The 27473-nt window shown below is 40.0% G+C and overlaps 1 protein-coding gene across 1 annotated transcript; it reads left to right on the top strand.

Annotated features, from left to right (window-relative positions):
• Nucleotides 1-821: 821 nt before the first annotated feature.
• LOC136439097 (uncharacterized) lies at nt 822-27473 on the top strand. The gene is made up of 7 exons (XM_066434275.1): nt 822-935; nt 5015-5087; nt 5771-5863; nt 12809-12832; nt 20208-20389; nt 21551-21627; nt 24384-27473. Exons 2-7 carry the CDS (start codon nt 5042-5044, stop codon nt 24433-24435), a joined length of 474 nt encoding a protein of 157 aa, XP_066290372.1. The 5' UTR covers nt 822-935; nt 5015-5041; the 3' UTR covers nt 24436-27473.

The following is a 27473-nucleotide window of genomic DNA, read 5'->3' as shown; positions in this document are numbered from 1 at the left end:
GCCCGGGAGGACCCGACGCCGACACACAAATTTCCCAAAATGTGCAATTTTTGCCGGGTAATTGATTGATTCTTGGCGTTTTCATCAAGATTCTGTGGAGTGTGGAGGCACTGGGATCACTGGAATGAATATGGCATTATAGAAGTAATGAGCCTGAAAATAAATATCTGGTTACTTCAACAAATTACTGTAGCCACAAGGCCATTTGTCATCTGAGGTTGGCTGGTTCTGTTGTGGACAGTTCTTCAATACCTGGCCTATTGCAATATCGGGATGGTACCTACTGCTCTCCGCTTGGCTGCTTAGAACCATGATAGTTGATGATCCTTGAAGAAATAGAGAAATAAAGTCCACTCACAGAACATACTTTTTCAGGGAGATATTACAGAAGTTATGATACCAGCGTAACCTAAAGTTTGAACCCAATTTTGAAAAAAAGAAGGATTAAGTTCAGAAGTCTAGTCCCAAAAAAATGCACTCATACCACTAGCAATAATCAACTACTTCTGATGATTATGTGTATCATTGTGATAGTGACATTGCTGCATATTGTCATGTATTATGAATTGGTGATCATTGCATATTTGATATACTGTATGCTCTGACAAGCCAGGGAATAGTTGAATATCATTCTCAAACACTTTTATTCTTTCATGCAAAGCTATAAAACTTTTGAGATACATGGTCTGTTTTTATGGCTTTAGCCTAAATATTTCATACCATTGATGATCTATTGGATGACTTCTGGTTTATTCATTGCCAATCTATTTGCAAAGGTTAATACAGGCTTGTCAAACAGAGCTTTCTAATATCTTGGCAGTGTCCTCTCTTCATATTTCATAATGCTGATTTAATTATTAACATGTGATATTGTGTGTTTGTGGCCCTGCTACCTGATAACTGCTGTTGGCTGATGGATGTGGACATGACAGGGGGTAAGTGCATTTCTTGCCTGGAGCAAGGGAAAGCCTTTGTTTTATTTATATTTCTTAATAAGGGTCAACACATTCTGATTTTTATCACTGTTATATGAATCTCAGTTGTACCAGCTGGTCTACATTTTGTGACTTCTTTTATGAGCAACTGTTTATCAATGGCGACTTGGATGAAAAGTTTAATCGTCCTTATATTTACTCTCTTAGTTTAGGGTGAAGTCCACAATTCTTTGACATTGATCTAGAGTTTTTCTGAATATCATACAAAATGGAGGATTTTTTTGTTTTAATGGGATGGTAGGATTGGCCAAGTTATACGTATGTATTGTGTGTGTTTATATAGTTGCAGTCTTGTTTGTCTGCACAATCATATCCTAAATGGCATTATGCCTATTGAGTTGATTATTGTGAACATGGCAGCTTAAGTTTTCCTCATATTCTAAACCACAGTATCTTTGTAGGTTTTTGTATATTTTGTGGCCTGTAGTTTGAAAGAAAGCAGCTAGGTAGACTACCGGTATATTTCACTATTTCACAATGTTTTTTGCCAAAATCCAAGTGTAGATCTACTTGTTTCTGAAGATACACTTTCAAGAGGAAAAAAACACTGATAAAATTGCCTTGGCAGAGATACCAAAGATACCCAGTAGATACTATTATGACACCAGTCATATTTTGTCCAGCATGTCACGATTAGAGAATAAGAAACAAACTTTTTTAGATTAAGTTATTTCATTGACACTGGCCTGACTGAGTGAGAAACCCACAAATTAGACTATGAATGATCACCTTAGAAAAAAAATTTGAAAAAAAAAGATTGATCAAATAACCCTTGGCCTTCTGCACAGATGTACCCTGATTGATGTGAATGTGTGATGTTTGGAAGGTGTGAACAGTGACATACGGGAAGCTTGACCAGTGTAGTTGATATACTCATTAAAAGTTGAAGTGCTCATCTATCAGAACACGGATTAATACCAGCCAGACCTTGAACCCTGAAACTTCAGACAGAAGATGCTGCTGATGAATGAGGTACAGACAGGTGCATTGTGGCTGTCCAGGGTGAGATGAGAGAGAATTGCGTGGCCAGGTTGTCCCCTCTCTGACCTTTACTTGCCCTCTGTGATCCCTGCAGAAATGTAGGAGCTTTGATTAGAAAACAAAGAAGCATAAAAAAGATCACCCAGCCATTTTGGTGCCAGTAGCATTTCAAGATATGCTAGTGATGACAAAAAGGGATTTTTAATGACGATGAGGGAAAAAATGAGCCAGTGTCTGTCTTTGATATTGAACCAGCTTGGTCACCATGGATGAGGGATGTTTGTCATAAACCAGTGGTTTGACACCGCTGCAGGTGTATATTACACGCGTTTCGCTATTGTATTTTCAGATCTAACAGCTTGCGTGGCAAGTCGGCCGCCCCGAAGACAGTTAACGATCTCTGGTCTGACCTCTGCAGTGTGATTGCCTGACACTGTTTGACACGGGGCAAATGATCTTACCAAGTTAACTTTCCTCGCCAGCGGCACAAAATTCGGTTCAGGCGTAGAATTTGTCACTCTCTTTTGATGTCATTGTTTGAGTTATCTAAAAGATTGTTGTCTGCATCTTAAAATTGTTTTGGAAATAAAAGATTTGATCCCTGAATGATGGACTTAAGAGCAAAAACATCTGTTTCATGGATGAGTGCTGTATGAAATTATGAATATCGTTTATGATGTAGCGATATCAAATTTAGGCTGCTGTATCAAAAACGCAGCCTGCAGCGGGATCCTCATTGCCCCGTGACCCCGCTAGCCTCCCTGCCTGCCACTGCTTGACACGGGGCAAGCTCGGCCTGTCTGAAGCCTTCTTGCCGAGGGCACAAAATTCATCATATCATTTCTGAATAGCCGTATTCATAACAAGAGGACAACTTAATGAGAGGTGTGAAAGGCTTGCATGACAGCCTGCTAGCATAGCAGATAGCAGGGTACATCACGCCTAACCTCTGCACATCAAAGGTTACGTCCCTGTCAAAAGTGCATCTGTGTCGGCCCCCCACACCATTAACGTCCATTACAGTGGGGCGTATGTTTCACCTTTTGTGCTCTCACTTCCCACCTGATCAGTAAGTCTCACCTCCCGTCCAGGTGCTAGCACCAATTATCCTCTTAATGACCAACCCATTGGAGTACTAATTATTCCACACCTATACCTTCAAAGAAAAATGCCACACCTTGTAATCACTATTATAAGTCTTTTATTCTGATTGTAGCATATGATAGAGTAGACATGCAGGTGTTGGCCTGTAGATTTGCCTGGTCCAGTGTGAGAGCCATCAGAAAGTGTTAATGTCAATGTTGCCTAACTTGTCCCAAGCAGATCTTTACCTCTATTGCAAGAGATAACTGAAATGATGGTAGAATACAATGTTTTTTTGACAAAGAACAACTCACTCCAAAGACATTGAAAAGGCAATAAAAATGAATGGGCAGCTTTTTTTTTGCATATCATTTTATCTTTTGCATATCTTTTTTTATTTTTTGCATTTCATTGTTTTTTTTTACATTACACAATTTTCACTGAATGGGCACAAAACAGGCTCTTCAAAGTAAATGGGACCATTTAAATTCTGCATTGAACAATGGTGGTATTTTTTTCCTTTAGTGCTTTTTTCATATTTTATAGGTCAATTATACGTCTTTTGCCAACCCATTAATTCCATCCACGGTGTCTTCACAACTGTTATCACAACTAATAAGAGGAAAGCCCCAATTATTGGGAACACCTGAAGCTAAAACACACACTGACAATTATATAATGTTGGCAGTTACTCGTAAATTGTGCAATGTTGACTTTTACTCGCTAACAGAACACTACAAAAAGGACCGCTGTTTGTTACCATCAAATTATGCCCCCAGGGAAATTGTAAATCTGTGACTCTGTCCTAGACTGGGGACTGTACAATGTACGATGTAATCTAAGTCAGACTGTCTGTTGTCCTTTTGCCTTATTTCATAGTGGTTTTGTACATATAGACCAAACTAGAGCTGACTTATAACACATGTGTTCATCTGTAGGTGCCACATGTCCATGCCTATGTAAAAGTTATAATGTCACTACAACCTTACCCAGCATGAAAGTGAAAGCTTATCTTTGGACCAAAGGGCAGAGAACGTTTGATCAGGGCAGATCAAAGGCATGGTCAGGACAAAGCAGGACCTGCAGGAAACATAAGGGCACAGTGATAGTAACTTTAGACAATGCTGGACACTCACAAAGAACCCAAGGACTCTTTGTGACATGGTATACCTTCCTGTCGGGACGTTGGTCACTTGACACATTGCTTCATGTCTAGATCTTATTTATAACTTCTTGGCTGACTTCCACAGTTGTCAGGAAACTTTGCTGTCTATTGATTAGCCCTACCTTCCCTTTGATAATAGACGGGGAGGGATTTTGTCGTTCAAGATTGTCCAACTCAAAGAGACCTCTGTCTGTAAACCAGAAGTCTGAGGAGATAGTGCTGTGCGGTACTTAACCCTGACCAAAAGTGAGGGAGGGGGGTAGATGGACAAGGCTGATCTTGTTCACAAATTCAATAACAGGAAGGCTTTAAGAGACACCCTCAGAAAAACATCAAGTAAATTCTTGCTTGATAAGGTTAACTGTTTGTGAGTGGGTGCTATCTGTGTGATGGTGTGTGTGTAGAACAGAGATTTTCATGTTTTCCTCTCGAGACAGGAAAATGTGACATACTTACACTCCTTCCTGCAGCAGCTACTGTTGCCATTGTCATATCTACCATAGCTATCAATAAGTAAAAGTTATACTCCATGAGAAATTTGGTGTTGTGGTATTATTACTCCAAAGAAAGTTGGCACAATTACTCCAATGAACAATTGCCATAAACTATACAACTCCACCTCCAAAAATACTGACCCTGAGGTAGAAGATGCATTTATATTATGTTGTAAGTCATAAGTTTGTTACACTTCTTTGCTCATCAATAAACATACTCGGTGTCTGTAGTTTAAAACTTAGTATAATTTGCACTAATGTTGATTATCTTTAATTTGTCTTCCTCACTCTCACAGGGTTACACTCCACTGCACCTTGCAGCGATGTATGGCCATGACCATATTGTCAAGCTCCTCATTGATGCATACGGTAAGGGGTTTATACTGTGGTTGTCATTGATTTGTGCCGTTGCAAACAAGTCAGGATAGAGGTGGCCAACAGAGGGTCTCTCAGTTCAAGCTTGAACACATTCAGCCTTGCCATTCTGCCAAATCTCACTCTGTACAACAACATCCTGACTTGTTTCACACCCTCCCTGCAGCTATAGCAGCCACATGTTTCACAGAGAGGCAAACCTTTCCTTGGAATGTGTCTGGCTTGCAGGGGCATGTCCAGAAAAGATGCTGCTGTTAACACATCATAACCAGCTTTCCGTGTGGAGTGGTGCCAAGTTGAACACGCGTTTCAAATGAAGTTCCCTTTCCTTCCTTTCAAAAGGGTTTGTCACTTGGATAGATGGAGATGTAGTCATGTCTGTAAAGGAACAGTTTCACAGACATTCGTTCAGTTTTTAACTGCTTGAAGTCACGCAAGTCTGGAGTGCACATTTGTATGAGCGAAGACAAAATGACAGGTCTGATAGTTTTTTGTTGAAAAAGTAAGGCCAAGACAATGGGATTGGTGCAGGAGACAATCACATAAAAGCTTTGATAATTTGATTGAGTGTTTCAAAAATAAAGAGAGGTTGGTTCTTTCTTTATGTTCAAAATGTATGTTGTTGTAGTGTTGTCATGATTATTTGAATCTAGAAATTTACAGAACATCCCTTTCAGATGCGGATGTCACAATAAGAGACTACAGCGGACGGAGACCGGGACAGCGTCTGCGGCCTGGGTCCTCCACAAACGTGGATGAAGTTGTTCAACGTAAGAAGCAGCGCAGCAGCAGCCTCTCTTCTTTCAATCCCCGTCACTCCATGAAAGACTTCAAGGAACTTGTAACAACCATTGGATCAGCCCTGAAAATGAAGGCACCACCTAAGCACCACTAAATTTTCATTTACTGGGTTCGACAAGTTTTGCTCTTGTCTGAGATTCTGGAAAGAGAAGACAACTATTATGCTGGTGTGAACACCATGGCATGAAGGGAGTGATTAAGTCTGAATGTATCCCACCTCTGAATCCTGTTTCACCTTCAAAATCATCCTTGCACCCTCATCTGATGGAGCTAGAGCTCTGCTAGACTCTTGTTTTTCAAAGAAGTGGACTTGAAAGCTGTTGTGGATGGGGATTCATCTTCATCAACTTCTTTTTGATTCATCTTCAAACACTTGGCTGTAGATCAGTCTTCTGAGAACTTCCTACCTTCCCCTCATCTATGAGGATCAACTGTACTTTGTAGATTGTGTTTCTTGTGTGTTATTCTTTCCAAGGATCCTGAAGATCTTTGAAAACGTGATGGCGTTGTGCGGTGAAATCAGTGTAACAACAGTAGTGATGGCTCTATGTTTATCCTACCCACCGAAATCAATCATGACATGCAATTTTGTAATGTAACTATGGAATGTAAAGTTATAAGTTGTCAAATGTAAGGTGTGGGGATAGATAAGTGTAAGTTATTGTACCTTGGTATGTGTCACAGTATTACTATCACTAAAAATATATCTTAAGGCTGGGGTGTATTTGTAACGTTCATAAAGCAGTAACAAACTATATAATGAGTAATGAAGGCTACAAAATACAAATGGTATAAAAGTTGTCAAAAACTAAACATAGTATATTCTGATCAGATATTGCAGACAATTGTAAAATTTCAATTTGTTTTACTTGGAGACTGATGAAGTTGAGAAAAAGAAATCTACAGTAATGCCTTCAATCATGGAAAGGAGAGCATTTGACAGTTCCAATATTTCAGACATGGCTAACTCAAGATGCAATAATTATTTGTGTATGGAAACTATTTTGGTGAAGGCTTATACAATTTATCAAGCAGAGGAAATGTAAAATTTAACATTTTCTTACAGCAGTTAAGTTTCACTGTTAAGAATGTGTGAAGCAAAAGTATTCTTTATTTGTTTGAGAGGGCAGAGTTTGAAATTTTTAAGTAGTTCCAGTAGCCCTGGAACTTGATTTATTGGAGTATTGACGAGTTGTGGCTGTAGCCTTGGAGGCTGTAACAGGATAAAGCCCCTCCACATTATTACACAGATAAGCATGTTTCTACAGAACTGTGATTACATCTGTTTGGGCCTTTCTGTTGGGAGATAAGGGCTGCTGGGGGAGAATCAAGAAACAATTAGAAGGAAAACTGTTTTCACAACTTCAATCATTGTTGGTCAGTAGAAGTGAAGTAATGAAAATGTATGAGGAGGATGGACGGTCTGGCCAGGAAATCAATGGTCGGCTTCCTGCAAAATCAGCAACGATTTAGACAAACTGAGCTAATTTTCCATCAAGTTTGTGCGGGGGTGATACGTCTTCATAAAGCGGCCGGTGGTTCATAAGTCGGCGGGAGAGATGTGGGTTCAGCGTGCCTCACTATCGATCCTGGTGATGATGTGCTCTCTGACCAAAGGTGTTGGTGGGCAGATAATGTTGATGTCCTGTCGTGACAGTGAGAAATGGCTGCGATAACTTATCAGTAGTGTTATAATCACACCGCTCACCCCCGGCACTGATGGTCTTTAGATTTCAGCCTAATGCCAAACGGAATGTGCCGTTACTGGAAATGAGAAAGTCTCCCGGCCTCAGCATGCCTGAACACCTGCTGATGGCAGAACTTTAGCCGCCTCTCGGCCTGAGCCAGGGAGGAAATTGATTGGTGAAAATTACACAGGGACTGTGAGTCTAGATAGTTGCTGATTACAAAGGCCGGGTGATATCTACATGCAGCCGTGGTCATACGGACATGGCTGGACAACGGGAGATTATTAACCTTTCACATGTTGGACAAAAAATTGATGTGGGCTCCTCAGATCAGGGGAAGCTGGGGACATGGGTTGGAGAGATAAGACATATTTTCTCATTTGCAACCTCATCTTAACATTTTGCCAAGTAATTAGTTTTCAAAAAGAGTGGGATGACTGGACTTGTTGCATAGTTAAGGAGAACTGACAGAGTGTATTTTTGTACCCAGTTTCCTTGCAATACTTTAAGAAGAAATTCTTGTTACAAGTCTTGCTTGTACTTGTGCAAAATATCCTTACTTCCTTGGAGGTTTGTTCTGTTTCCTGTTTACATGATGGGAACAGGCTGACCTCCTCGGAGCTGGGGAGCAGTTGTGGAAAGAAATGTGTTCGTAACAAGACTTTTCTTAATAAACTTATTCTGGTAGAAATCTCATAGGTGTGTCTGTAGTCCATGTACACTGTCCTCTCTCATCAAGCTGTTAAGCTCTGTTCTGCACCAGAGGGTTTTCAATATTGGTGCCCTCTGAGATGCCAGGGATTGTCTGTTGTCACCTGTATGACCCCATGGGTGTGTCTCTTAATGTGTGTGCCCACCTCCCTATCACTACTGGAACACCTCAGCACATCGCCGTTATTAGTTGTGGCTGCAATAAAGCGTTCCAGTCCATGTAAGAGCTAATATGTGTGTGTATGTTGGGCCCAGGGCAGGCTGGTCATCACCCTGTCAGACCTGTGACAGTGATGGAGCAGGCTGCCTTATCTGTACCTGTGGGGCCTTGTGTAGGCATGTTGTTTCCTCTTACTGTGCTACAATTGGGACATGTGGGGCCTTGTGAAACAGTGTTTTACCTGACTCTACAGGGTAGGTGATACCCAGCACTGACAAGACAAAGCTGTTCCACGTGGTATAATGTCAGGTGATCTGCCCACCTGTGGTCCAGGTGATCTGCCCACCTGTGGTCCAGGTGATCTGCCCACCTGTGGTTCAGGTGATCTGTCCACCTGTGGGTCAGGTGATCTGTCCACCTGTGGGTCAGGTAATCTGTCCACCTCTGGGTCAGGTGATGATCCTACATCCCCCACCCTGACATTGATGGAGTGCAGTTCCTTCTCCTAACCTGTGAGTGGATCTCTCCCACCTCCACCCATCCTCCTCAGGGTCCAGCCTGTTGCTTCCTCCTGCTGACCTGCATAATCCCTCTGTGAGCTTTATCTCCCATCCCTCCAGCTATTCTCACATCGCAGGCAATCTTTCACCCACCTTTGTTATCTTCTGTTGTGGAGCAATTGCTGCCCTTTCTGATGACCGCCTGTCGCACCTTTCATTGATTCTGTTCAGTTTTGACTGCGCAGGGAACATGTGGTGCTGTTGTCACCCTCCTAGCACCCTTCATGCCTTAAACTGCAATGAAAGCTCTTTTGCATGAATTACACATGTAACAATCATCTTTCCGTTTGGGCTAATGTGCTAAGGTTTTGTCTAACAATTTTTAGTTGGTGTGGTGGGGGTGCTAAATCATTTAAAAAAATCCATGGCTAATGCAATTTTTCCTCTCTACTTCTTCTTTTCTAAATCTATTGAAAGAGATTGGTTGGACAGCAAAGTAATCTCATTGGTCCACATGTATGCATTACCGAACATTCCTTTACAGTTGCTTGAGCCCCTGTCACACATTCAGGAACATTTCTTGACTTTGCTCCCGACCAATCCCGAACCAGGGTCAGTGCCAGGTTTTGAGGAGCCTAAAACCCAACCTATTCTAGAGCTAGTTTGCTCCTCAGATCCTATCTAAGCAGAATTCTGATCGCATCCAAGTAGAAGATGACTTTATCTACTTTGATTGTTCAAAATTCATGATTGGCTAGCCTAGCAGGCAAGACCATGGTCTGGAGAAGGTCGGGAAGCCATAGTCGGCTATGTGTAATTGGGGCTTCAACCTTATGTTTTAAAACAACCTAACTAATTTGCATGTTAAGAAAAGAGGATTTCAAAAAACTTTTTTTTTTTGTCTTCTGGCTTTGTTGAGTGCATAATGGTTTCATTTATGAACAATATTTGCAGCTTTGAAATTGTTCTGAATATGAAGCACACACATCCTCTGAATTATATACAAATGTACACACCAACACTACATGTACATGTACATGTAGGTAGGTACATGTACCAAGTACTACCAACCCCAAACAGACAAAACCCAGGGTAAAAGTATTAAACCTTTTCAATGTCCTGAATGAGGTACATGTATGTACTACTCTGACAATCAGCACTTAGATGTATCAACCTTTCACAGGGGGTGATTTTTTTTTGTACGTTCCATTATGATATCAGCTGGGCCCTGAAAATAGATGGATCGCTTGTAATGATGGTTTTATTGCAAAATTTGATGCCTGGATGTGCAAAATGTCAAGGACTGAAATTCTAACAGGACCCTTTCTATATCCAGATCAAGTGTGCAGTACCACAATTGCCCCTGTCTATCAAAAACATAATAGTGGGTTGCTAAAGTACTTGTAACACTTGGTCTGATCACCAGTGACCTTTGATTTTAGGACAAAAGGCAGTTGGTACAGAGTTGAACTTCGGTTGAACTTTAGGATCATTAACAGAAGTAATATTCTCAAAGAAGATGGTGCACACTGTCGAGTATTGCTGCAGTTGTCTGTCAGAACCAGTTATTGTACTTGTCACATGTTTTCGGTGCCGTTTGTGTGTGTGTGTGTGAGTGTGTGTGTGTGTGAGTGTGTTTGTGTGTGTGTGTGAGTGTGTGTGTGTTTGTGTATGTGTGTGTGCGTGTGCAGCATAACTCGTGAAGCTGTGGATGGATCCTTATGATATTTGGTAGGTCGGTAGGGGTTGGGAATATGAAGATCAACAATATTTGATAATGGGCCTCCTAGCAGCTTTTGATATCTTGTGTTCTGGACATGCCGTGGTCATGTTTTTGAGTGATAGCTTTTGGGACAGAGTGTAAGTCGTGTACGTTTGGACCCCCTAATTGCTTTTTTAAGTTGTGCAAATGAATACCTTATTTGTATAATGAAGGAGAAAATACAATAATTCCATGGTGGTAAATGACTGGAATTTCATACAGCATTTTGAAGTTGAGTAAGGGTGAACAACATTAGACATAAATCATGCAAATCAGGGCCTCATTTACATAATTGCTGAAGAAATGTTACAATATCCTTCTTTGCTTAGATAAGACTTTTTATTCTTTGAACAATTTGCATTATTTGTGAGGGAAGTGAACAATAACACTGTTTGGCAAAGTATGAGATCGTGGAACTCTAGTTTTCAATGGCAGTAAATGTGCAGCCTTGTGGGGACAATAAACGTTCCCTTTTGACACAGCAGTGTAAATCTGACAGAGTTCACTAACGTCACAGCATCCATGGTCAGATTTACCATGCAGCCAAGAGGACTGTTGTAGTGCTCGTAAAAGTTGTGGGGTGATCATGCCAGATTGATCGTAATGTCTGGCTGCTTCATTTTTAACTGGTCAAATTGTTAATGTATGGACTTTTTCACAATTTGTTTGAACTTCTTTGTCAAATTGTAATGAAGCAATTTTCATTGGGAAGTCAAAGTTCAAAATTTATGTTCAATATGGGCAATACCATGTACTGCAATATATATAGTTGACATAAGGCTTAGATCTGTAAATCTCACTGGACTTAGGTTCCCATGTCATTATTAGTGTTGGACAAAATTGTACTCCTTGCAGTTTGACTGTGATGGTCCATCCTGTAGCAGTGATATGGGTAAACAGCCAGTATGTCGGTACATCAAGACAAAACACAACTTAAGTCAAATTACAAACTTTCAAAACAAGAACGGTCAAAACATGAAAACATGGCATGTTTTTAGTGAAACAAGAAAACGTCGCATATTTTCAGTGAAACAAGTTTACAAAAGTAGTTTGCAAAACAACTTCAGACAAATAGTTAACTGGAATAACATGTATATTTATTATGATTCGGTACATCAAGACAAAACACAACTAAAGTCAAATTACAAACTTTCAAAACAAGAACGGTCAAAACATGAAAACATGGCATGTTTTTAGTGAAACAAGAAAACGTTGCATGTTTTCAGTGAAACAAGTTTACAAAGTAGTTTGCAAAACAACTTCAGACAAATAATTTACTGGAATAACATGTATATTTATTTATGATTGCTAGCGGAACGTCTTAAGGGACGTGTTGTCATAATACATGTACAAGGGAACACAGTGTTGTAAATAGGCAGCGATTTCTTATCGATCAATTTATCTTCATTCTCATAAAAGGGATCTAGCTTGTAGATAAGCAGCATTGTGCCCGATACCCAGGGACAGAGCTGTAGCGTTCGTCTGTCAGGTTGCACCCCAGTCTTGCTGTGTCATGATCAATTATTCATAAGGCACTGTTTATGGCCCACTTTTTGATTGGGAGGTGAAGGACCTTTTCCTTAACCTTTTTAGAAGAACTGTGGCCATTCCAGTAAGCTTTTGTCAAAAGTTGTTTTGCAAACTTGTTTCACAAAAACATGCCATGTTGTGGTCATCCTTGTTATTGAAGCTCTTGTGGTACTGCATTCGTCATTAATGTGAGGACAATCTTTTTCTTGGCCGAATTGCAGCAAAAGAGGTACCTGGTATAAATGACAAAGAAGTGACAGGGAAATAAACTTTTGCTTTAATATTCTGTTATTGCATCTTTTACATATCCATCAAGTAAAAGTTCTATGGTAAGTCACTACTTGTCACTTGAAGGTGTTTTAAACTTTATTTTCATAATTGTGGTGTTGGTAGCATGAATATGGGCAGTACATCATCAATGTACAGTGTACTCTAATGTGGTAATGGGGTAACCGAAAAGACTCCTACTTGTCTAAGTAGATATTGATTTCATGAGCATCTTCCAACTCCTCTTTGATGGCTCTAATTTCAAAGTTTTGACTTTTTTTTGTTTTCTCCCTCAGAAAAGCTGTATGTGGCATCAAAACGTAAGTAGCTTTTTGATTACATACTGTTACATTGGAAACGTTATCTAAGATAGGTAACAGTGAAGACTTTGTGTATCACTTTTGTCAATGTCTTTGAAATGTTATATTTTGTTATGAGCCTGCTGTCTGCATGCAGATGATTAAATTGTTTTAAATGTGAGGAAAAGGCAAATAGTCGGTTTAGGACTTTCCAACAATGCTTTTAAATGAAGAGGTGTGTAAAAATCTTTTTGCAGGTTTAGTGCTATACATGTATGGCTGTATAGTACATGTACTCCTAAACATGCTAAGGTTGGTGCTCAGAATTTAGAAATGGTAGTTGACATTTAGAAAAAGTATTCTTCCCTTCATTTTAGCCATCTACCGGTACTTTTCAAAATTTAAAATGGTAGCACCCAAACAGCTGTGTCTTTCCCTGTCCCTCACCTCTCTTTGGAAATTTAGTTTATTATTGCTTGTCACCTGACCGGGTGTCCCCCAGGGGTCCACACTGGACCCACCTACCAGCAGGTAAGTGCCAAATGGCAGGGACAGGGTGATGGCACATGTTCCATCCCTCAGGGCTAACAATCACAACAAAATTATGATGATGATTTGGTTTTTATTCAAACTTTCAAACATTACAGTATTACAGCCAACTAGATACAATTAGCTACACATGTAGCTGAATTGTGCTGTGAGAATAACATATGATGTGATGCACACAGTGCCGCAGTACCAACCTTACCATGTCTCCTGGATGAACAGATAAGAGATAATAAATAATGTTTACATACAGATATGTGTGTCACTGACTCCTGGGGGGCAAGTGGGAAAAAATCTGTGCACTTTAATGCTCGTATCACTGTCATATGCTGGAAGATAACCTCAGTAGAGCACTGGACTATAAGTTATACTGCTTTATTACCTCTGCCAGAAGGTTATGTTTTTGGTTTTGCTATGGTGTAGTGTGATATGAATGCATGTGTGTTTGATGGTAACAGCATAAGAGAAGCTGTGGATGAATGTTCATGACATTTGGTAGAAACATTTTATACATCACTCAAAAAGGTTAATTGATACCATTTGGTACAGGTATGAGGTCATGAAACTTGAGTTGAATTTAATCTTGCTAACTGAAACTTGACAACATCTATATAAAATTATATGAAACTCTTTGGCAGGTACGGTAAAACAACTAGTGAAGAATGTTAAAAAACAAAGCTTCAAAGTTACACCCATATTCCATTTTCTTGACATATGATACACCTGGGATGATGATAATAATATGTAGATTTTAATGTAAATAAGTCAGGGCTCAGTTCTATCCAACTCTATTCTACATGTAATGAACTTGTATTAAAGCAACATTTAGCCAGACAGATTTAACATTTAATTTGATTTTTATTTGCGATGAGATATACAATGTATTGTGTTAACTGTGCACTATACAAAATGTATATAGACTAAACCCATGAAAGGTACAATGTATGTCCATCACCTTTTCTGAACCAGCCAGACAGAAATTCATCGAATGAAAGATAACATTGGTGAGGGCCTTGGTTTTGCAAATAGATGAAATGCTAATCCTGACTTTGCCTGGATAGAGATGAACTGATAGGGGAAGGTGAGCTTTATATCCCCATGGAAAGACCAGTCATATCATTTCGGGGATCTCAGGGTTTCAGCCCAGCTTTATATCTACAACAAAAACAACCCAAGGTCCCTGGAACCCCACGAGATGAGGTATCGGTAATGATGGTGCGGTCCCAGTAGGAGAAGTGACAGCAGGGTGGGAGGAATTAGACTTGAAGATGGCTGTTAAGTGTTTTGAGTGAGGGCAGGATGGCACCTGCTGTCAGGGGGGTCTAACTCAGAACTGTCTCTATGGAGCTGTGTGACCTTCTCGACTTGGTCTTTCACCCAATGCTGATTGTGGCATTTCTACTAACTGCTTACTTAATTCAATTGGGGTGATTATGGTTATCAACTTTTTAGTACAGCTTCAGTCCATGAATGTTAACAGTTCAGCCTTGAGGTTTGTGCAAGTTGACATTTGACAATTTGTTCATAAATACAGGAGGAAACCATGATAACAGTGCTTAGGACATTCCTAAACTGTTTAATATTGTGTAGGGCCACTGGCCTGGACAACAAAGTTAAAGTCTTTAAAATTCTTTCTGCATACAGACGAAAACCTTACAAATGTACAGGTACATTACAAGGTATGATAAATGTTAATATCTTCTGTTTGTCAGTTCTTGTTAGATAAGATTATCTACCTTACTTTACACAAATTAACATCTTAGTTTTTTTTTACATATTTGCCCAAACTGTCTGACAATCTTGGAGATGTTAAGCGACTAGATACAATGTTTAAAAGCCCAACTTATTCTGGTTGTGTACACAAGTAACTGTAATGTTTGCTTAATGATATATCTTACCATAACAGTGACTGCACACTTTATATTTCAATATTTTTTTCACAAGACTAATGATGTTTTTACAGCTCCAGTGAAGTTTACGAGAAACTACGCTTCTTTCATGGCCATCTGGAAGATAAACGTCTAACGGTTGTGAGAAATTTATGGACACAAAGGTTCCAGCATAAAAAAATTGTTGGCAAAGTATAGGAGTTGTGATTATCTTTTATTAATAAATAATGTTTACATTAGGAAGGCATGTGTTCACATTTGAGAAGAGAAATTTACTGTTGTCACAGTTGTAAATCACCTATAAATTCACCTGCTCTGTTTTGAACGGTTGAGTTAAGGTGTCTCAAGATGATTTCAGATCCTTGCGTGACAACCCGTTCTATTTTCCCCAGTTTCTGGAAGACAAATGGCAAGGAAGGGTAGTTTGCGGGTCAGGAGACAGATAGCAATCTAGCCTGCATTAATGAACATATGTCATCAATTTATTCATGTCGCCCAAGCAGATTCCATTAACAACGCCATAAAATGGGCCGTTGGCTGCCAGATATTAATATTTCATACAAATGAAACAGGAAAAGAACAAAGTACAGCCATGTCGAGTGGCTTGTATCACATTATTAATGTAATTATAGTGTGGTCTATAGTCTTGCTCAGGAAGTGAATGTTCTCTACCCTGACCCCGACATTAACTTGGTGAAAATGTGTGAAATGTTGGAACCTAGCTGCAGACATGCTGGCGTTGCTAGTGCTTCGTCTTGCCTTTGTTTCAATTATGAGAGATTTGTTGCACAGATAAGCATTGTTTTGCCCTCTCCCAGTCTCGGAAGGTTTCATGAAAAATTTACACGCCGAACAAATGAGGTAGGTGTGCGGCAAAGTGTCGCTGTCACGTCTGGTTTTATCTTTAACATCAGCGGGACCAAACAAAGGCCCGTAGGGCAGGCGGGGAAGCTACTATTGTCAGCTCCCATAGTGATTGTCAGACATAACAAGTGAAGGGGTGACTGCGATAAACCCATCAAGAGAACATGACATAAATCACTTTTCAAAGAACCAAAGGGAAAAATCACCACATCTTTCTTCCACCTACATGTACAGCCGGTTTAAGAGTTTAATCCCAATATCCTGCACTTGACTAATTACTTGTTTTTAATGTGGACCTTGCTTTCATCACAACCAAACAAATTCATGTAAAATCACAGATTACATGCTGTAGAGAGTGTTCATAGATTTTTGTAATGATTTTGTAATAAGTTGCTACAGTAGTAATAGTACACTGGTCGTTTTAGTTATGAATTACTGAGCTTTCTTTTTCTCAGATTTTTGATGGACCTGATGCTTTTAAAAATTTTCTAGGAATCAAAAAAGACAATACCTGCTACAATTTCTGTGTGGTATTCAGATCTTTTTCAACCTTTTGATGATTTATTGGTGTCCCACAAGGGCCTTCCTACCTTTTGCCACTAGCACTTGGGAATGCAGCATTCGTGACCAAACACAATTAGTACAGGAGACAACCATAACTTACCTGTGTCCAGAGATCCTTATCAGGGGGTTATTACTAATATTGGACCATCTACATCTCAAAAAAGGCATATGGGGCCATCTGATTTGGAAATTGATATTGAATTGAAAAGTAAAGGAAGCATTGTGCATGTCCTTCAAAGGTGATGTCATGGTTGTTACTTTTGTTGCCTCATTTATTAAGTGTGTTGTACCCCATGGCCAGTACATGTACAAATGTATGTATGGTGTAAACACACTATGTATACAGGTATGATGGTTCTATATTTGTCTAGTGCATGTACTATTTTTGTTTCTTGATTATAATGAGTTTGAAGTACTTTGAAACAGCTGTGATATTTTGTACATGCAGATTAATTATTTGAAATTCCTATTTGTGTGTGGTATGTTGGTAGGAAATGTGGTCCCCCATGATGGTTTGTGGTTGATCATGGGTTTCTGTATGCCAGAGGCAACATAGATCGTATCTGTACAACTGTGTAGGAGCACCTGCCCACTGAAAATCTCTCTTTGTCTGTCATATTTATTTTTTTGCTTTGTTCGACAAGAACTACAAGCAATTTCCTATGGAAATGACATGATGTTTTAGCCAATTATTGTGTTCTAACCCAGTCCTAAATTCCAGAGTATAAAAAAAGGACAAGGTTAGTATGCTTTCGTGTCGTAACCACATGTCAACATTGATTGCGGAGCAAATGTATGTGTTTTGTTCCATACATTGGTGGGGTGACAGTAACCAGGGTGATATTCTCCACAGTGCTTACAAACAAATATGACCCTTGCTGTAAGCTTGACGTCACATCACATCGTCAATGGGAACTGCCAACCTGTATGTGGCGCGTCCATGGCGGGCGAGAGCTTGTCCCCAGAATGTAGATGCTTATCTAGTAACACACCTAGAGTCTAGTTATAAAGTACATTGCACTTCACTCTGGAGCAATAAATTGCTGTCACAGATTGGACTCTTGCCTCATGGAGAGGCGGCGTTGTGCAAGTCATTCCTCAGAAGTTTGACAAATATCCAAATCCATAGTTGAAGTCAAACATGAAGGACTTTCTGTAATAAGTCCAGGTGGTCTAATCTAATTCTGTGTGCCCTTTGGTGTTTGTCAGAAGAAAGGTAGATTTGTATCTGCCTGTCAGCACATGACACTACGACAATACCTGACAAAGTTTAACACACTCCAGCCCTCGTCTGGGGGCGAGGATTAGTCTTGTCGGCTTTTTAGATCTGTCGCTCAATTGTCACGCAAATGAGTTTCCAAGTTCGAGCTTGGTGGCGAGTACAAAACACCAAGCTTCCGTATCGGGTCCATCTACATTGTAGCAATATGCAGGTCCTGCTTGTCTGACAAACTGGCTTGTTTGCTCCATAGCTCTTAGGGCAACAGGTTACCAGGGTGGTGTCCTCTCACCTGAGGTCTGAGCAAATATCACCCTCGGACACCTCGACAAGATAGCCATTGGTTGCCACGGCAACGGGATATCGCAGTTTGCTATCTCGCCATCCGTGACACGTCTGAGCGTTGTCGGAGACAACAGGTGTTGGCGGCGTGTCGGCACTTCATATCTTGTTTGTCCCCCAAACAATGGTGTTCATTATGTTTGGCAGTCTATAAACTCCAATTTTTCTGCAATAACAATGTTGACAGAGGCTGATAAGCCAGCCATATTTTGATTGTTAAATGTTCTGTATGAGTGTGTTTGCTTTCTCGGGCGTCTGGGTGTTTACTCGGGGCGACCTGCCACTCTGTGGTGCAAAAATGGCTCTCAGGAAGTGTTTTTCTGGTGGCGAGATTGTCATGACCAAAGTTCAAATTGTAAAGTTCAGTCAGAATAAATAGTACTCTTTTGACATTTGCTTCCAGACAGATGTTGTCACACATGTATGCTTGTTTAAGGGATGGTGGGAGTGTCATGTATGTACCCAGTGTCTGTCAGCATGTCAGAAAATGTTATTCAAAGGAAGTGCACATTAATCAAAAGATTGTCACCATACTACAAAGAGGAAGTTGATTAGATTAACTCACGGTGTATTGTACCTGGACAGGAGAAAAAATGCCACCTCCATTTTGGAGACACTTTTACCCTCACCTCTGAAAACACAGACTAAAAGCGCCACCTGTTCAAAGTCTGGTTTTGTACCAAATATTTTCTTGATATTTAAGTTGACAGCTATTTGATAGCATATTTACATCTACTATTATGTAAATAATTTGTGACCAATATGTAGGAAAAATATACGTACATGACATGACAAGACTTTCCATGCTGTTACATGTCTGGCAGGTTAACTTCAATGTTGGTTTTGGAGCTCCTATCCTGTTGTACTGTACTTCATTAAGAATCCAGACATAGAGTACCAATGCTAGGAAGAGGGAGTCAAGGTGACTTACATTGTATGTGTTGGTGCACAAAAAAGTCTTCACAACCCACACACACCCAGGAAATGATGTGATGGTGTTTACCTGTTCCAGACACACCTGCGTTGGTACACCTTCCATGTCATGCCAAGATGTAAACTACCATGAATGAGGATGAAGATGTTGTTGAACGCATTCTCTCTGTTCCTACGTGTATGATTACATAAAGGTGTGACATCTTGCCGAACTCTGTATCGTTTCACCTCCGCATGACCTCCGCATGCAGCGCCCATTTTGACAGGGACAAGGAGTACAGACATGTACACATTAATCACGTTCTCCCGTCTGTCATATCCATTTGTTTGCATGGCTCCCCTTTCCTGACATCTTGCATATACTAACTGGTCCAAGTCCTCTTCTCTGACAAGAAGAATTGCAGGAAAAGTGTGTTTCTAGAGGCGATATATTCAAAATTTTGAAATGCCAACTGCCATCCAATTCTTAACTGTTTGTGTAACAGGTGGTCTTTGATATAAACAGACACAGGTTAGTAAAGTTAGTACAGGAAGTTTTTGTGGGTTTATGAAATGCCCTGCAGTGGATGTGATGAAAAGTATATTTACAGAGATTAGGTGTGAAAGCTGACAAGAAGGTTGTATAGCACAGTTCAGACTGGGGCTATATATAGATCTGGAAATTGTAGTTCAATGGGTCATCTTGCATTGTTGAGCCTGCAGTTAAAAAATAATTTAGTAGTTGAGTCCCCACACACTTGGTGTGGCCTTATGTAACAATGTCTGTGACACAGCATTAATACATCTTTACAACACCTCATGGAAATTAAACTTTGTTAACATGCAGAATTTAAAATGGAAAAGAGCAAATCAAAGTCCAATTGCCTACAGTATATCTAGAGTGATTGAAGTAAATTATTCTGTGATCTGTTGATCGAAAATTATAGGCTCTTTACATTTTTGTCTGTTTGTTAAATTGTTGTATTTAACAAGAGTTCAATGATTTCGTATGAAGGGTGTTGTAGATAGATGTTGCTAAGATGATGTTCCGCAATTCCAGAGTTCAAATGGGCTCGTGGGAAAACCCAGCAGAGGAAGTCATCTGTACCAGCCATATTCCAGAGAGGCCTGTCCAGGGACACCATTTTTGCTCAGGCTGGCAAGACCCCGCCCTCCACACCTGAGACCACACCCGAGACCGCCAGGAAAGACTCCTCCCCCATGCTGCTTCGTAGGGGATCTGTGAGTATAGTGTGGAGAAATGGCAATCACATGTCTGAAGTTCATATGAAATTTTGGATAAGGCTGTTGATGTAACGGCAAAGACAAGCTAGGAATCAGGGAATGTAGAAAAATGTCACTGTCAGTTTTATAAAACAGAAATGTTCAGGTGAACTGGTCATCATTATTTCAGATTCAGAGAATTTTAACATGATTTTCAATTACTCTATCTCATTTTCATTATGACTATACCCTGATTTTATTTCATTTGCTGTAAAACTTTCATGATCACACTGTCTGCGAGCTCTTTTTGAGGGCAGTATTTTTTGTGAATTCAGCAAAGCTAATCCGAAAAAAGGTCATGGTTTAGTTTAATGTGCCGAGCATATGGACAGTCCTTTCACCTTGCCACAACACAAATCCTTTATACCTGACATAAAAGGGAATTAATGGCCATTGAAAAGTACTGCACATGTGGGAAATTACAACATGGTGCAATGACTTGACCCTTGGGTGGCCTAGGTCAGAAACTTTGGAGTTCCTAATGCTTGTATCCAATATGTGCTCTAACATGGGCCCTGGCCACTAAAACCTTTAAACGCTGATATCAATCACCAGCCACTCCTTAATTAAACCTCAGAATGTACCATCTGGAGTAGATTTGTTGGACGGCTTGATTAGTTTATGATGGCCCTAACTCCGCGCTGGAAACGGGCAGACATTGTAGCGGTCAGTCGTCAGGTCTCTACAACAAGATGTTTCACTTTACGAGAGGATGACTGTTATTGGTCCAGAGAGGATACGCTCTTCCTATCTCTACAATGTCCATGCAATTGGCGGGGTAAAAGAACAGTTACTCGCTGGTCAGCCACGTTGATACCTCAATTCCAAAGAGACGACCAGTAAAACGCAACGACTTAGGAAGCTTTGATACCACTATGGCCAAAAGCAATACACTTACACAATAAAAGCACCCTATTAGCTGATTATACTGCAAAGGAAAAGGATATTAGCAAGATTGTGGGTAAGTCTGGCCTTTCAAAGTTTGGACCTCAATCGATGCAGTCAATTCTCCCCCTGTATCCACTGAATTGGATCAATAGCAACTTATGGAGATGGATTTTATGGTTGATTTAGCGCTTTTAATGGGGCAAACTTGCCCGTCTTCTTCCTCCTTTTCAGGCCTCGAAGGTCATGCCTCCGCCAAAGTTCCCGGCACCGAAGACCAAGAAGAAGGATAAGAAGGACAAGAAATCCAGGTAGATTTGTAGGGTGGGTTATGGGCAGCGACAGTTAACGGGTGTTCCGGTGACCCCCGGACACCGCGACATGCCAAATTACCATGTCTCTATGTCTCCTTACCTGTAATGGCATTTGCTTTCGTAATCCGAATAACTGTGCATTACTCCGGCAATATATCTAGGGGAAAGAGCTTTTGATTTGGCTTCAGGACCAGTCGTGGAGGATCTATCAGAGGGCTTTTTGGCTCAATTGGAAATTGCAGGAGTATTGGTCAATGGACTAATGTTTTCCTCCGGATGATACTGCATTAAAGGTTAATGGCACGGAAAATGTGGCCACATTACCCTGGCCCCGGACGATAATTGGTTGTGTTGGAAATAGCAGAAAGCACTGACCAGGGAAGGTCATCATTCTGGCCTGATAACCAGCTTTCCCCCACCCACCTGGTGTCTTCATGTTCTCTCATTAGAGTGCCCAGTCCTCTTCATTAATTGGACTGGTGGACACTCAGCCTGAGACCCCCCAGGTCCCCCAAGTAGGACCGCTTTAGACGTGAAGAGAAAAACTTATTACCAAAGTGCTCATGATTGGGCTGAGGGCTTGTGTCAAACTGACCGCAGGGTCTTCCAAGAAACCACAAGTCTGCCCATAACTTTCACAATTCTAGACAAATCCTCCTGGTTGCTAATGATAAATGAAAAAGCTATGATATAACTAAGATTTACTCAATGCACATTATACAGTTCATGCACCTGGTGTAGACAAGGGTAACTCTGGAACTTTGTAGTGCTTACTAAAGCAGCTATCCATTAAAAGACACTTTATCTTGCTGTTTGAGTCTGACAAAAAACTTGAATTTACAAACGTACCATGTTTTCCATTGTATATGCTTCAAAAAGCTGATCATACATTTCAGAATGTGTTAGTAGTTTTATATATTGTAAAGTGCCCTCATATTGTGGGTACATAAACTTAAAACTTTGGTGTATTATACTTAGATCAAAAACAACCTTGGTGAAAAATGTCTCTATTGCAACTGAACTGGCAGAAATGTTATGGTCTTCGTCATACAATTGTAGCAGTTGTGGATGTTGCAAGCAATTGCTGCAACAGTGGAACCTACATTCACATTTGCATCACATGTACATGCCACAGAATTGTAAAAACAGTTTTATGTTCAATGCCATTGACCTCATTTTGGCAGATTCTTCTTATAGAAGTCCCATTACCATGTGCTATTGAGACATGTTTACAATAATGTCAAGCTCTTGTAATTTTTTGGGGAAAAACTTTGATCCATCAAAAGTTATATTTTACTATCAATGGCTATTCCATCCTTAAAACAAACCTCATGAGACATCACTGTCTGCACTCAAATGTTAAAAGATTTAGATGGTTTTCAAACACCACGTACAAAAAGTACTGGTAAGCCTCAGAATTGCAAGTGCAGCAGAGATGAAAGAGTCGGACATGAGCATGGTTAAGGCCCGAGCAGCCAAATCCCCGTTTTACATGCAAAACAGTGGTTACCGCAATTTGACACGATCTATATACCATGTCATGTGAGAGGCGATCAGATTCATGGAAAACTCACAATGTCCCCTTGAACAGGGAACTCCAGTCATAAATCACAGGACGGGGGACTTACGCACCTGTCCGTACGAGTTGGAAGCCACGTATGTCGTTCTCATGCGGGGCACATCGCGGCCGGGAGATAAGGCGCCGAGGCGAACCTGTCATACTTTGACTTTTACCTTGTATTTCGCCAAAGTTTCACACAGTCCTTATCGTGATGGAAGGGGATCATGCCATGTTAGCATGAGCAGTGCTGTAATTACCACAAAAGGTCCAAGTGTGCAGCCGGATACTGGCTAATGGCAAAAACCAATCTCTCCCCACATCCTAGACATGTGATTCAGCATGCGATCAATACCTTTCATATTTCTAACATCCCTTCCTGCCAGTCTTATCGTAATGGGAGGGGTAGCCAGCCACTCATGTAATTACGCCACAGAGTCTAAGAGTATTGGGAACTTTCTTCTTGTCTGTCTTACACTGATTGAAAGCCAAGGCCAGACCCAATTTTGGTGTCCATTTGTCGATGTAACCTTTGCTTCCTGAATCTACAAGGTTCCTAGATTAAAGAAGAGGTAGAGAACGAGTCAAACAACCGTCCTGTCTGCTTGGCTCCTTGAAGATCACAGATGGTTTTGACATTACTGCCATTCTACATCTAAAGAACATTTTTCATCAGAATGAAGGAATGGCATCATTCTGGCTCCAACAGTAAATGTCGGCAAAAATGAAAGATTTCTGCACCTATTCTAAGACCACTGCAGATGGTTAAAATCTGTGGTCCGTTAACTCAAATGGTCAGCGGAATATATTCCAAATTTCTTAAAAGGGAGGAGTACTTTCCCAATTTTAGCCAAAGGACACACTTGCAGAAATCAGTAGTGCAGATCCGACATTTTGTTTCCTTCTAATCCGACATTTTGTTTCCTTCTAAAGAGACAGAATGGGGGTGGCAGAGAGGTGTGATACGGTGGCACCTTGTGTGATGAAAAGTTGGCTACTTAGGAAAGTGTCCTACAAGGTCAAGTTGCCACCTCAAGTGGTTACTTCTGAAGGTTGCAGAAGTGATCTCTACACTTATGAAATGAATTGGACGGAGATTTATCAGGAGAAGAGGCCGTGAGGGTTAATTTGGACTTGAACTGGTATCAGCTTGTCCCGGACACGTTGATGAGCTTTCCTTTTATATCATTTGCAGGGGTCTGCGGAAGGCTGAGTCTGACCCAGATGTGACCGGTGGGTTTGCGTAGCAATCACGACAATGGGCAGTTTCAACCTTCAGTGGTCAACATACACATTTTACTCTAAGTGAGCTCTATGCATCTTAGTCATACATATCTTAAGTAGTTAAAAGAATATAATCTTGTATGATATTTCAGATTATCTAATATTTCTATGTTTCATAAAATTCTTTAAATGTCATTTAATACTAGTATGCTATAATGTAAAAGTCTGTCAATCAATTTGAAGTGGGCTCTCTGTAGGATTTGCCATGTGAGAATGAAAGTGCCAATGTTTGAGATTTGTTATGTACATGCATGTATACATAGCTATACTATCATGGTACTGATGAAAAAGTGTGAATGCTCTTCACAATATTATGTTGTATTGCTAGTAAAGTCCTAACCCCATGGAAAGTGCCAATGTTTTAGATATGTCATTTTTGTAGATGTACATGTACATGAGGAAAAAGTTTTAATGTATTATTTGCTAGAAATGTCTAGCTAGAATCACTATGCAGTTAAACAAAGGTGCGAGTTTAAGAAAATAGAAGTATTCTATGGCTATTTTATTGTACTTTCTTTGCTACAAATAACCAGACCACTTTGTAGTATAACCTACATGTAGAAATCAGAATTTGGGCTGAACAAGTGCCTCAAAAAGATAATATGTTCTGATGCAGTGGATGTCTTTTACAATGCTTAAGGATGGTTGCGTTCACATATTGGTAAATTGGCTTGGTTAGATACAAAATAGAAGCTGACCAAGGTTACAAATTGTACATGTTCCTTCCAGTAGTCTGTTCAGAAAGATTTAATTCTGCCTTTTTAAATGTTTGTAAGTGTTGTATCAAGTCTGAAGAGGAAGGCCCAAAAATGTATTCTTTAGAAGCCAGGAAAAGTTATATCTTTGTTGGTGGGACATTGCACCTATACCTGAAAGATGTGGCAAGGGTTTTGACTAATATATCTTTGAGAGGATCCGACGAAAGAGAAATACATGTACAATGAAAGTCCCAATTTAAAGCTCTTTTCGACAAGCATACTGAACAGTGGGCCACGGATTAATGTCCTGTCCTAAGGACTGGGACCCTGTGTGCATTTGCAGTTGGCGGGACACAGGCGGGATGTACAATTTAGTTGCAAGCATATTTTTAGCTAGGCTAGATTATACAATTCTTTTAAGAATTTCAACTAATTCAACCTCTTCGTTTAATGTAGTGAAAGCAAAAACACTCAGGTGACCTATTTGACTATTAGAACATTTGCCAAACATGCCTGTACTTTAGGGATAAGGTTTGATGCATTTTTACTTGCCAATGCAACATACAAGCTGAAAAAAAGTGGGTACCCAAACTGCCATTTACACAATGTATGAAGTCTTAGAGGAAAGAGAGTGTACCACAGTAATTAGGTTAGAAGATGAAGCTGCCATGTCTGACTTGTATACAAGGACAGCCAGCTGAAAATGGCACTTGGGAGTCTCAAAACTTATTATCCTCGATCCAAGATAGTATTAGGATTTCTCTTCCCGCTCTAATCAAATCAGATGGTATCAAAATGGCGCTGCTGTCTCAACCATTATCAGTGGGCTGTCAGTCTGTGAAGATGCTTGTTTTTCTTGTCGTTACAACCAGAAAATGAATGTACATGTCTGAATAATTCAAGGTATGGAAATGTTGCTGGTTGGTTGTGTTGAGGACTAGATTGAATTACATGGGGAAAGCAGGCGTGCCATATCTTGGGCCATTATTCATCTCAGCAGTAGCTGACATGATTAGTATTGGATCGGCTGCTCTTTGGAAGATGAGCTCGCTGATGTAATCTGTTTAAAGACCCTCTGACTTTTCACATAATGAAAGTGTGAGAATGTCAGAGGCTAACTTGGTTTTGTGATAGCGACATGTCATTTCTAGAGCATCTCTGTCTCCAATTTCCCCACTAAAGCTTGTTACACCATGATGAAAAGTGTGACTTGATTCATTTGGGTTCACCCTAACCTACTTACAACTGGCCTTGTATCCTTCTCTGATAAAACATCTTTATTGTACTTGACATGACAGTAACTAGAACTATGGTAAAGCAATCATCAACTACACATACAGTAGTATCTGCATATTATACTTTTACAAAAGTTGGATTCTTATATTCAGTGCCAAAAAAACTTGCTGGCATGTCATCATAAGTGCTTTCAAACTAGAAGTTAAATTTACATGTACAGTATGTAAATGTACATGGTCTTAAACAGAAGACTACTTGCATTTGGATGAGTTGTACTATCAGCTAGTAATTTCTTTGATTGAGCATGTATATGTTTATGTTCTACGTCTAGCGTTGCAATGCTATTTTGTAGCATTTTGTATGAGTTGCCAAACTATATGTATGTACTCCACTGTTACCTCAGTTTACCATGTTATGTAATAATTGAAGGTTAGAAATTTTTATATCAAGGAAATGTAACATCAGATTTATTGGGCTGTTCTTGCCCTGGTGATGCAGTGAATCCTATGTGGTCCAACTAAATGACCCCATGTATGTATGAGCAAGGTTTTATCTAGATAAAACCTCCTTGGTATGAGTGTACCAATGATATGTCAGTAAGATTTAAGTGTGCTACTTTTTCTGTATAGTTCCCTTATATGTATGTAGCACTTTGCAAATACTGCCTTACCTTACAAAAGTATGTAACGTTATGTTACACAGTATAAGAAGACACAGTTTGCATAGGATGAAGCAGTATTATGGACAGTTGATATTTATTGATATCAACACTACATTGATTGATCAATGCTTGATTGTTGATAGTGTTCTATGTCTAGGTAAACTTAAGAGGCAGTCATCTGGAGGGAGAATTTTTTGTCTTCCTAATGTACTTTTTTCTGCATCTCTTTCACAAACAATATCTCTGAAAGGATTGTATATCACCTCATTAGGAGTAGGAGAAAGTTCATTGCAGCATTTAAACAAGTACTGAGGAAAGACATGACAGTCATTCCTACAGTATTTGCTTGGAGATCACTATAACTTAACAGGACTTCCAATAAATGTTAGATATTGTTGTACTGTCA

Source organism: Branchiostoma lanceolatum, chromosome 7 (genome assembly GCF_035083965.1).
Source record: "Branchiostoma lanceolatum isolate klBraLanc5 chromosome 7, klBraLanc5.hap2, whole genome shotgun sequence".
NCBI classification, from domain to species: domain Eukaryota; kingdom Metazoa; phylum Chordata; class Leptocardii; order Amphioxiformes; family Branchiostomatidae; genus Branchiostoma; species Branchiostoma lanceolatum.
This window is presented reverse-complemented; position numbering and strand designations above follow the sequence as displayed.